At 60.9% G+C, this 12,009-nt stretch overlaps 1 protein-coding gene across 4 annotated transcripts; it reads left to right on the forward strand.

Moving 5' to 3' along the window:
- The first annotated feature begins 8,111 nt into the window (after positions 1 to 8,111).
- On the forward strand, positions 8,112 to 11,930 carry LOC116862881 (kremen protein 2-like). 4 transcript variants are annotated; one of them, XM_032850315.1, is made up of 9 exons: positions 8,112 to 8,253; positions 8,515 to 8,689; positions 9,471 to 9,562; positions 9,663 to 9,787; positions 9,988 to 10,141; positions 10,437 to 10,769; positions 10,837 to 10,959; positions 11,042 to 11,120; positions 11,351 to 11,930. In XM_032850315.1, exons 1-9 carry the CDS (start codon positions 8,112 to 8,114, stop codon positions 11,559 to 11,561), a joined length of 1,434 nt encoding a protein of 477 aa, XP_032706206.1. In that variant the 3' UTR covers positions 11,562 to 11,930. The 4 variants fall into 4 exon arrangements, with proteins under 4 accessions (XP_032706206.1, XP_032706207.1, XP_032706208.1 ...); XM_032850316.1 differs by having other exon boundaries at positions 8,157 to 8,253; positions 10,105 to 10,141; XM_032850317.1 differs by lacking the exon at positions 11,042 to 11,120 and having other exon boundaries at positions 8,157 to 8,253.
- Positions 11,931 to 12,009: the final 79 nt, after the last annotated feature.

A 12,009-nucleotide genomic window follows, 5' to 3' on the forward strand; every position in this document is an offset into this window, starting at 1 on the left:
GGTGTCTCCGGAGCGGGCAGGTGGGAGTGCCGGGAGCTCGCCTCCTTGCAGGTATACGTGACCTGGGGCAAGGTCCCGGCCCACGAAAGAGCCGGAGAAGCTTCTTCCTGCAAAGACGCCCCTTCGCTTCTCTGCTGCTCTGAGCCGTGAACACCCGTCTGTTGTCAGGGCACTTGACTTTGCCAAGGACAGTCCAGCCTGGTGGGGCCGCATTTGAAGTCGCTGCTGCTTTCCACTGAGCTGCCCTTCCGGAGCGACCTCTCCACGGGTTTCTCCAGACAGGTGCAGGGGTGTGTGGGGAGGGGGTGGCCCTTTGTGCTCCTGGGCCCCCCCACGGCTGGGCTGCAGCCATCCCTCACCATAGCAGAGCCCGCCAAAGCAGAGGCCTCGCCACAGCCTCCGTCAGAGTTTCTCTCCTTTGCTGTCTTCCGACTTAAATCCAGGGTCGCCGTCCCCATAGTAGGTGTCATTCCTGGCCACAGGAGCCAGCCCGGACATCTCCAAGAAGCCGGCCCTGGGCAGACACTACCAGGCCAGTGCTGCCTGGGTGGTCCACACCTTCTGATGCAGGAGGAGAGGTGGGCCCGATGGCGGCGGAGCCCCATCCCCTTCTCAGTCTGGTAGCGTTGCGGCGGGCCGGCCTGATGGCCGAGGAGGAGGTGGTCCCAAGGTGGCTGCTTGCTAACTGGGCCACAGCCTTGACAGTGAGCGTCCTTGCGTCCATGCTCTAATCCGTGCATAATTGCTGGGGGGGGGGAGCACACAGCCGCAGGCCCCCTCTCTCCTGCCAAGCTGGCCGTGGGGCGTGCTGTCCGGCTATGGGACAGCAACAGCTTGGGACGCCCCCCGCCCCCGTCCCTCTGCTTATAGATTTCCTGCCAATAAACCCTGTTTTATATCTCCCCGTGTAGAACTGGTATGTGCGTCCACGTTGGCCACCACGAAGCCACGCGTACAGCGTCTCAGTGCCATGAGGTCAGGAGTGATAGAGTTTGGTTGGACACCCCCGGAAGAGACCCCCTCACAGGAGGCAGTGCCAGCTCACCTGGCCTCCATGCGGGCTGGACCAAGAGCTGGTGGGGGGTTCTCTGGAGCCGTTGGTGAGGGGTCTGCTCCCAGCCTGCAGGGGGCGCTGCGGCCCCTGCTGGCCATGACCCTCCTGTCACTGAAAGAGAGACCTTGGTTCTCTGTGGCGGCCCCTCACCGTGGACGCCGTCTTTCTCATGGACTGGGGCAAGCTTAAAATGGAAATGGCTCCCGCAAGGACAGGGCAACTTAGACCCTCAGTTCAGACCCTGGCTCCCTTCCCAGGCGAGTCGTGGCCCATCAGCTGAGCCGGTTACCGGCTCCCCGGGGCCCTCGCCCCGCAGCCTTGGCAGCAGTCAAGAAGACGGTCTGGGGACAGCAGTCCCCTCCCAGGCGGGAGCTGTCTGCCGGAGGACCCCTCAGCAGAGGACACGGCCCAGGGGCTAGGTTTTGAGGAGAGCTCTTGGCCATGAAGCCCGCTCCCCTGCGACAGTGAACTGCCCACGGCCAAGGCCAAAGACACAGCCCTGTGGGATAGGACACCCCAATCCTGGGCCCATCTTTGTATCACAAGGACGCATGTCCATGGGAGGTGCCACCGTGGCTCAGCCCCTCTGTGGACAGGATGCCTCAGACAGCCGTGAGGTGCTCCTGTGAGAATAACTGAGTCCCCATAGCCGTGACCCCCTGTAAGGCCAGTGGGACCTGCTGGCCCTGCAGCCTCCCCAGCTGGCTCTCTGCAAGGACAGTGACTTCCTGCGTCCCATGTCCCATGCCCCTCAGCTTGGCCAGGCTCCAGGATGCAGCACAAGGAGAGTCACAGAGGGACGCGGGCTTCTCCTCGCCCCTGGAGTCCATGCCGACAAGGGCTGCATGCTTGTCTCCTCTGCTCCTGCGCTGACTTCAGAGGATGGATGGTCCATGTTGCTTGGCCTGAGGACGCCCGCATGGACAGGAACTTGGATACCACTCCAGCTCCAGAGGCCTCCTCCCATATGTCTGCTTCCTCCACCGTTGCCGGGCCACACAGATGTCCCCTGCCCTGTCCTGTCACAGCGCAAAGTGCACTGGGGTTGGGGGGCAGGTCCTCGGAAGCTGGTGCCTCCGTGGGTGAGCAGGGCTCGCCTCCTTCCCTGCTGCTGCTCTGCTGCTGTTTCCCCCAATAAACCCGATCTTATGACGTCTGCACCACACGGAGCTGTTCGTGTGCCTCTTCCCCTTCCTATGACGGTGAGTGACAATTATGAAATTAGGTTTCAGTTATGAAATTGTTTACAGAAGTTCACCAGGGATAACAGAAGTCTCAACAAGGAGCTCCACTTTTTATTTATTTATTTATTTATTTGAGAGAGAGAGAGTGAGAGAGCATGAGAGTGGAGGTTAGAGGGAGAAGCAGACTCCCCATGGAGCTGAGCCTGATCCTGGGACCCTGAGATCATGACCCGAGCAGAAGGCAGTCACTTAACCAACTGAGCCACCCAGGCACCCCAATGAGCTCTGCTTTTTTTTTTTTTAAGATTTTATTTATTTATTTGACAGACAGAGATCACAAGTAGGCAGAGAGGCAGGCAGAGAGAAAGAGGAGGAAGCAGGCTCCCCGCTGAGCAGAGAGACCGATGTGGGGCTCGATCCCAGGACCCTGAGATCATGACCTGAGCCGAAGGCAGAGGCTTTAACACTGAGCCACCCAGGCGCCCTGCTTTTTAAAACGGGGAGCAGTGGCCTGTTACGGGAGCCTGTTAGCTGTGAGTGCCCCCCCAGCGCTACCTGTCTATCACCATGTCACCCACACGCCATCTGGTTCACCCATTCAAAGTGTGCAACTCCGTGGCCCTCAGTATACTCACGAGTGGTGTGTCCGTCCAGCCATCTAATTCTAGAATATTCACCACCCCGAAAAGAAACCCCAGACCCATTAGCCTCACTCGCTCTGCCCCTGTGTTTCCCTCCGTGGTCAGGCTGGTGGGGTTCCTTCCTCTGGTGCTGGGCGGTTTTGGGGAATTCAGGTGTCTGTCCTAACAAATACCATAGCTGGGGGGTGGGGTGCGCCCAAACAAGGCCCACGTAGTCCTCAGAGGCCTGGAAGCTGGAAGCCTGAGATCAGAGTGAGGGTGCCAGCGAGTCCCAAGAGAGCCTCCTTCCTGAGGTACAACAGCTGCCTTCTAGGTGGGTCCTCGTACCAGGCGGGGGACCCGACCAGCTACCTACCACTGCTCATAAGGGCACTAATCCATTGGGAGGCTGCACTCTGACCTCCTAAAAGCTCTACCTCCTAAGATCATCACATTTTATTAGGGTTTCAACATGCGGATTTCAGAAGGACACAGTCACTCCACAACCCAGCTAAGGCGCTCTTAGAGTAAAGACAACCCTTTAGTTGGTCCTTATATCAATAAACATCCCCATCCCGAACCCCAGCCGCCTGCCACCTTGACCACAGCAGGCTCTGGTGTCCCCTTTCTGCAGTCCATCCCCATGATATCCAGAAAGCCGGGGGCATTTCTAGAGAGCAGTCCCATCACGCAGCACCTGGCTTGGGTGTTCTCTCTGGTTCCCACATCAATGTGACACCTGGTTCAAGGACCAAAACCCAGAGGTACGGGGGCAGGGCATCCTCTGGCCGTGGGTCATATCCTCACCACAGCCTTGCAGAGCCCAGACCCTTGTGGCTTCCCGCCCCACTGTCACCCCGAGGGCTCGGGGGGGGGGCACTAGAAGGGCCCCTCAGCTTTGGAGATAAGGCCCTGGCTTGAGCCTTGGGCTCTGGCCTTGCACACCCAGTGCTTGAGAGAAAGGAGGAGTATTTGACTTGCACCTAGCAAGTGCTCAAAAAATATTTGTTAAAGATGTGATTGAGTAAGTGAAGAGGGAAGGGATGGGGACCAGTGAGGGTCCTGCTCAGTCCCCTGTCCCACATCTGTTGGACTCTGGCTGGTGGAAGTGACCCAAATGTCCATCGACAGATAAATGGATAAAGAAAATGTGGTCTAGCCATACCATGGGCTATTATGAAGCCTTAAAAAAGAGGGAAATCTGTCATGTTTTGTGATTCCACTTTTATGGAATACCTAAAGTAGTAAAAAAAAAAAAATCACAGAAACTGGAAGTGGAAAGGTGGTTCTGGGAGTGCTGGTAGAGGGGAAGGGAATTAGGGTTTGATAAGAGAGAGCTTCAGCATTGCACAAGGATGCGAATATGCTTAACATCATTGAAATGTTCGCTTAAAAATGGCTAAGATGAGGGATGCCTGGGTGGCTCAGTGGGTTAAAGCCTCTGCCTGCGGCTCAGGTCATGATCTTGGGGTCCTGGGATCAAGCCCCGCATTGGGCTCTCTGCTCTGCGGGGAGCCTGCTTCCTCCTCTCTCTGCCTGCCTCTCTGCCTACTTGTGATCTCTGTCTGTCAAATAAATAAATAAAATATTTTTTTTAAAAGGCTAAGATGATAAAGTTAACGTTAGGTGTTGTTTACTACTGGAAAAAAAATAAAATGAGCGGATGCCAAGAGCCAGAAGGTTCTTGCAGTTAACCACCGCCCCAACAAAAGACTCTGGCTGCCAGAGGGGTTGTAGAGGGTTAGAGTGGGGAGCTGAACATCATTTTGGAGTATGATTTGTCCAAGCAAGAGACGGTAGTGGCCCAGACTAGGGAAGTGGCAGTAAAGATGGAAAAGGGACAAGAGATGAGCTGTCATGAATTGACTTGTGAGCTTCCCACCTTCCCATTCATGTGCAGAAGTCCTAACCCCCAGTATCAGAGTGGGATCCTATTTGGAAATAGGTCATTGCTGTTGTGATTAGTTACAATGAGGTCATAGACCTTGGGTGAGCTACTGAGCCAATATGACTGGTGGCCTTATAAAAAGGGGAAATTTGGATGCAGAGCCACACCCACAGGGAGAGCACCATGTGAAGACTGAGCCAGACATCCAGGTGATTCTTCTATAAGCCAAGGAACACCCATGACGACCAAACAACCTCCGGAAGCTAGTGGAAAGGCATTGAACAAATCTGCACTCACAGCTCACAGAAGGAGCCCTCCCCACTGATGGCTTAGTCTCCGGATTCCAGTCCCCAGTCTGTGGGACTCTGCTAAGACGCCCTGGGAAAGTAACAAAGGAGACAGTAACTAGATGGGGCAGGAGGTGGGTCAGGGAAGCAAAGTTGGGCCAGTTGGTGTGACAAGCAAGCCTCCAGTCTCAGCGGCTACACAACACATGTTTATTTCTCACGTGTTGGTGGGCACCTTCCACTAAGGCACTCAGGAATCCAGCTCCTTCCATCCTCCCCAGGCGCTGGGCTCTCCCACATCTAATTGATGAAGAGAGGAGAGAGAGAGCCCTGGCAGAGATCTCCAGGTGTGCTTTGCAAACCTGGAGATCTTGTTAAACACAGGTTCTGATGAAGGAGGTCTGGGCTGGAGCCTGAGAATCTGCATTTCTTTTTTTTTTTTTTGGTAAGATTTTATTTATTTATTTGACAGACAGAGACACAGCGAGAGAGGGAATACAAACAAGGAGTGGGAGAGGGAGAAGCAGGCTTCCCACTGAGCAGGGGGCCCGATATGAGGCTCCATCCCAGGACGCTGGGATCACGACTGGAGCCGAAGGCAGAGGCTTAACCCTCTGAGCCACCCAGGTACCCCAGAATCTGCATTCTAACAAGCGTCTCAGGGATGCTGATGCTGCTAGTCTGGGCCCCCCCCAGCTTTCAGTACCAGGAGGCATCACTCCTGCCCACACCCATTGGCCTGAACTCATTCCCATAGTCAAATGCAAGGGAGGCGGGGAAGCGGAGTTCAGCTGTTTTCGTGGGAGCTGGAGGAACCAGGATCAGGAAACACAGGTGGAGGGCCAGAGCAGGTAGGAGGGACAGAGTCCTCCCCCAAAAGCAGTACTGTTTTTCTGGAGGGATCAAGGGGAAGTCTTGACCGAGACTGTGGGGCCCTTTAGCCTTCCTGAACACTCTGCAAGTGACAAGGTGAGGGCCAAGATCTTCTTCAATTTGAGGCTCTGTGAGTCATCTGGGACCAGAGCTTGCAAGGAGACACTGCCCCTCCTCTCAGTGCCCCAGTCCCGGATCTGAACTCCCCCTCCCGCTCATCCAGTAGCTCCTCTGTGGGAGACTGAGCCCTTGGGGACTGGGCAGCCAAAGTACAGTAAGTAGACTGCATGGACAGCTTGGTCCATTCCTGCCCTGACAGGAACCAGTTCCTACTCTACTGTCCCTACTGACCACTATCCCTGTCCCCCCACCTAGCCCTTTCCTGGGCAGTCTGTGACCCTGGAGGTGACACTCCCCACGCACCTCCACTACAGAGGCTATGGCCCAGGCCTGCAGTCCCCTGAGGCTCCCTGTGGGCCAGAGACTTGGGGGGACACTTACAAGCCGAAGCAGCCACTGCCTCTCTCGGTAACCCCCTTGGGAAAAGGGGCTCAGGTCAAAGGGTAGCCACAGGTTGTCTGTACTGGGCTAGCACGAGCAGCTGAGACTCCCAGTCCGGCGCTCAGCGGGGCCAGGGAACTAGGAGTCGAGCCCTGGCCAGCCTGGCCGCTGAGAGGGCTTCCCCAGGAGACGACCCTGGTGTCCAATTCGAGTTTCAACAAACCCCTCTCCCCACTTCGAATGTTCACCCCGTGGGCTGCCCGCCCCTAGGATCCAGGAACCTCATCACTGGAGCACTAACTGCTAGGTCTCCCGTCCCATGGTCGCCACCCACATCTTGGCCTTTCCAGAATCCTTCCTGAACGCCCCTATCTTACGGGCGGCACAGGTCCGTCAGGGCTGGACAGCTTGGCGAGGACCTGGGGAGAGGTGGGGAGGCTGGATTGAGGGGCAAGGGATCTGGGCGGGGCGGGGCCGCTCTGGGCCCGGCTACCACCCATCTCCTCCCCGGCGCCCGCCCCCGCCCTCCCACGCACCTGCGCTGGCCTCCCCCCAAGCCCTGGGGGCAGCCGGCGGGCGGTGCTGCGAGATCAGAGGATTCGGAGGAGTCGGGCCCGGGGGAGGGGGCGGGGAATTTCCCCCCACGCCTGCCTGGGCCTGTTCCCCTCCCCCTCCCGCGCCAGGTTGGGGGCGGGGGGGGGGGCTCCGCTGGGGGAATTCCACTGCGCTGCGAGGGCTCAGGCGAGCCTGGGCTGGGGGGTCCTACGGAAAGAAGGGGGAAGACAGGAGGGGACAGGCTGGGACCGGGGGCGCAGCTGCCTTCCTCCCCAGACACCAGCTGCCCCTGCCTGTCCGGGATTGAAAGTCCACCATTCCCGCCTGTCTCGCGGGCGCGGGGGCAGGGAGTGGCACTTCCTCCGTCAAACCAGAGGCATTCGGTACTTGGAAAGAGGGACGCGAGGATCCGAAAGAGGGTGTGCGTTGGAGCTTCCGACAATGAATGGGTGACAGACTGGGAGTGCGTGCGTCCCCTTGAACCAAGGGTGCCTGTGAACAGGAGACTCTGGGGTGTCCCAGAGGCGTGTGGTCTCGGGAGAGGGTCACGTATCACTCCCATTAGGGTCTGTCTGTCCACCAGCGTGACCTGTCCTCCTCCACACACCCCTAGAACATGCACGGACCTTGAGAGGAGGAGGGGAGGGGAGAAGCGTGCCGGGACACCGAGGGTCCCGGGGCAGTGGATTGGTGGTGGTGGTGGGGGGGGATTGGCGTGGGAGGCGTCTGGACCTGCTGCCTCCGCTCCAGTCTCGGGCGGGGCTTCCCGGCCTCGGGGGATGGGGTGGGGAGGGAGGGACTCAAGGGGGAGGGACCCACAGAGGGACGCGAGGGGGCAGGAGCCAGTGTGTTAGAGACCTGAGTGAGGGAGGCTCAGAGAGCAAGGCGCAGCGGGAGGGGGCGGGCGTGGAAGCCGAGGCAAGACCGGGAGCACTGAGGGGCAGTGACGGAGACGGCTCCTGGTCAGAGAACCCAGGAGATACCCCCAGTGGGGACACAGGGGCAAAGAGACACCTGCAGGGGCGGAAACCCGTGGGAGTGACCGCCCTAGACGGAGAGCGCCTCCCAGAGTGGGACGAGAACAGACGGTCAGAGGACAACGCCCCCCCCAGGTCGCCTGGAAGACCCCGGAGCGACCCCGGGGGCGGCATGGACCGTGCATTGGCCAGTGCAACCTCTCTTTGGTTGGGGGTGATGCACGCACGGGCCCCGCGCGGCCTCCTCCTTCTCCTCCTATTCCTCCCGCTGCTGCCTCCACGCGGGGCCTCCGCGGGGAGCCTGCACAGCCCAGGTGAGTTTTGGCCCAACTCTGAGCCGTGGTCACCATTTTGTCCTCTACCTTCACGCCTAAGACCCGGGTCCAGAGGCTGAGGAGGGAGCAGAGCAGGTGGCAGGGGCAGCTGAGCAGCGCCAGGGCCCCGCAGGCGCCGAGGGCGCTGTCTGGGCAGCCGGGGACGGGGGGGGGCGGGGACTGGGCAGTTGGAGTGGGGGGGGGGCGGTGAAGATGCGGGCGAAGGTCCGGACCCCCCCAGTCCCCGCGGTCGTCGTGCAGGCTTGTCCGAGTGCTTCCAGGTGAATGGCGCAGACTACCGCGGCCACCAGAACCGGACGGGGCCGCGCGGGGCCGGCCGCCCGTGCCTCTTCTGGGACCAGACGCAGCAGCACAGCTACAGCAGCGCCAGCGACCCCCAAGGCCGCTGGGGACTGGGCCCGCACAACTTCTGCCGGTGAGGGCGGGGCCTGCGCTGGGGGCGGGGCTGTGCGCCGCTGAGCCGGCGTTCGCCGGGGGAGTTGTAGCGGAATTGGAGAGCTCTGCTGGGCGGATACAAAGTCCACCCGGAGGGACTGGGAGCGGAGCCTCGGCGAGGGACGAGGCCCAGCCACCCTGGGGGCGGGGCTGGACTCTCAGAACACTGTCGCGCGTGGAACCCGCCTTAGGTGCCCAAACTCTGCAGTCTCAGGTCGGGTCTGGGCATTCAAGGAGGCCCCCCGGTCGGGATCCAGTCGGAGGTGGGGGTGGGGGGAGGAGCCCTGGAGGGAGGGGCCGGGTCCTCCCCGTACGACTGATTTGAGGGGCTCTACTCGTTATGGAGGGGTTGGGTGTTCAGAGCCACAAGTGATGTCTGGACCTGCGCAGGAGGACACCACAAAGCTCAGGGTTCAGCACTTTTGCTCTAAAGCAGGGTCCCAAGGCGAGGGAAGTGGCTGAGGCCCAAGGCAGAGTTGGGGACAACACGTCTGGTGGCCTCAAAGTTCTTATGTATAAGGTCACGTCCTAGCAACAGCTGAAGCCCAAAATATGCCCTCAGGGCCCCTTTAAGGACTTCCCACCCAACCCTTTGGAAGTCCCAAAGCACGTGGGACAAACCAGAATTTGTGCGACAACGAAGAGGAACACACAAATTCTAACATACGCGGTGGCCATTTTGCGGATAGGCCGTGGGGTGGGGCCTGGGACTTGCAGCCTTTGGGGGGGCTGGATCGGGACCACTTGTCCTCCACGGGCAGGAACCCCGACGGAGACGTGCAGCCCTGGTGCTACGTAGCCGAGACAGAGGAGGGGATCTACTGGCGTTACTGTGACATCCCCACGTGCCACAGTGAGTGGGCCCGGTTGGACAAGGGTGGGAACGCTGGGCTGCCGGAGTAGAGTTCTCTCCTGGGGGCACCCGACAAAGCCTGACTCCGCTGCCCCCTCAGTGCCCGGATACCTGGGTTGCTTCGTGGATTCGGGGGCACCCCCCGCCCTCAGTGGCCCCAGCGGCACCTCAACGAAGCTCACGGTCCAGGTGTGCCTTCGCTTCTGCCGCATGAAGGGCTACCAGGTACTGCTCCTACCTCCCGCCCAGAACGGCACCCTGAACTTGTCCTCAGCACCAAATCAACTCCCAACCCTGACGTCAAACCCTGACACTGATTTTGGAACCTCCGGTCCGATTCCCACTTGCGACCCAGACCCTAGGTTCCCACTACCCCGCCCCTGCCCCAACCACTGCCTCTGGGGTCACCCAGTCTGTGCTCCCAGCTGGCGGGCGTGGAGGCTGGCTATGCCTGCTTCTGTGGCTCTGAAAGCGACCTGGACCGGGGACGCCCGGCCCCAGCTACCGACTGTGACCAGATTTGCTTCGGCCACCCGGGCCAGCTGTGCGGAGGCGATGGACGTCTGGGTATCTACGAAGGTGAGGAGTGAGCGGGGAAGAGAGCCCTGGGGGAGCGCCGGAGTCTGGGTGAGACCGGGGAGCGCGATGCCCTCATAGGGGGCGGGATCTGAGACGCGCAGAAGTGGGGACCCGGCCGAACCCGGGGGTCAAAGGCCAGGCCTGGGTTGAGGGTGGGGCTTGAGGAGGGGAGTCACGGTCTACGGAAGGAGTGGGACCCGGCTCAGGTGGCAGGGGGACAGATCTGGGGTCGAGGCCCCGCGGGGGAGGAGAAGGAGCCTGGCCCCGGGATTCTGACTGCCGGCCCCGCCCACAGTGTCCGTGGGCTCCTGCCAGGGCAACTGGACGGCTCCTCAGGGCGTCGTCTACTCCCCGGACTTCCCGGACGAGTACGGGCCGGACCGGAACTGCAGCTGGGCGCTGAGCCCGCCGGGCGCCGCGCTGGAGCTCACCTTCCGCCTCTTCGAGCTGGCCGACCCGCACGATCGGCTGGAGCTGCGCGACGCCGCCTCGGGCAGCCTGCTCCGCGCTTTCGACGGCGCCCGCCCGCCACCGCCCGGGACGCTGCGCCTGCGCGCCGCCGCGCTGCTGCTCACCTTCCGCAGCGACGCGCGCGGCCACGCGCAGGGCTTCGCGCTCACCTACCGCGGTGAGCGCCCGCCTGGTCGCGCCCCCGCCCGCCGCCCCGCCGCCCCGCCTCACACTTCTCTCCGCAGGGCTGCAGGATGCCGCTGACGACCCGGAGCCCAAGGGCTCGGCGCAGACCCCCGCGGCGCCCCCAGACTGGGCTAACGTCAGCTGCAGTCCCCGGCCCGGGGCTCCGGAGGCCGCGATGGGAGGTGAGGCGGGCGTGCGAGACGGGAGGGAGTTCGGGGAGCCGCCCTTTCCAGACCCCGTCCTCACAGCGCGGTGCGCCCGCAGCCCGGGTCTTCTCGACGGTGACGGCCATCTCGGTGCTGCTGCTGCTGCTCCTGTCGTTGCTGCGCCTGCTTCGCCGACGGTGCGCCCCCTGGGGCAGGGCCTGAGGGCGGACGCCTTGGTGGCCCCGGGGAGGGGGACCCTGCTGGGAAGCTGGGGCCTCCAAGGGAAACGGGGCTGGGAGGAAATCCTGGGTTCTTGAGGGCCGAAGCCTTGCGTCCACACAGGGAATCGCGCGTGGGATCGCAGGTGAAGCAGGACGCTGGAGTTAAGATTGGTTGAGGGTTCGGCTGACGTCTGCTCCCTCTCTAGGAGCTGTCTGCTGGCTCCGGGAAAAGGTCCCCCAGCGTTGGGGCCTTCCCGGGGCCCCGGGAGAAGCTGGGCTGTGTGGTACCGCCGGCCTCGAGGGGTGGCCCTGCCCTGCCCTCCCGGCGACTCTCAGGCTGTGGGTCTAGCCACGAGTTACCGGCCCCTGAGCGCCTCCAGCCAGAGTTCCCTGCGCTCGCTCATCTCTGCTCTCTGACTCGGGAACCCCAGGGTCCACTGGACCCTCCGCCAGAGGGATGGACACCTTGGACTTCATGCCAACTCTACGTTGACCTTCTGCCCCTGTAAGGGCAGCTCGATCCCTGGTCATCCGGTGGAGGCCAGACATTGGACAGGAAGCATCTGATGCTATTGAGAACTTGGTCTGACCCTCGGGGTCCAGGTGGTTGAGGCCAAAGGGCAAGAGGAATCCCAGCTTCCTTTCCTCATGAACTTTGATATGGGGGTGTCTGATTTCAGGTTGCTTTGAGAGCCTCTTGGTGGTGGTCCTGGACTGCTGCCCTAAGGGAAGTGTGAGAGGTCAAGAAAAGTAGTCAAAAGACCAACTATAGACTTTGAATAAAGGACCTATTTTGGTACAGTTCTGCAAGTTCCTGCTTGATGGGAGGGGTTATGTTAATGAGGGTATCGGAGCCAGGGTTGGG

The sequence above is a fragment of the Lontra canadensis genome, unplaced genomic scaffold, assembly GCF_010015895.1.
Source record: "Lontra canadensis isolate GAN:19392208 unplaced genomic scaffold, GSC_riverotter_1.0 scaffold367, whole genome shotgun sequence".
Classification (NCBI taxonomy): Eukaryota; Metazoa; Chordata; class Mammalia; order Carnivora; family Mustelidae; genus Lontra; species Lontra canadensis.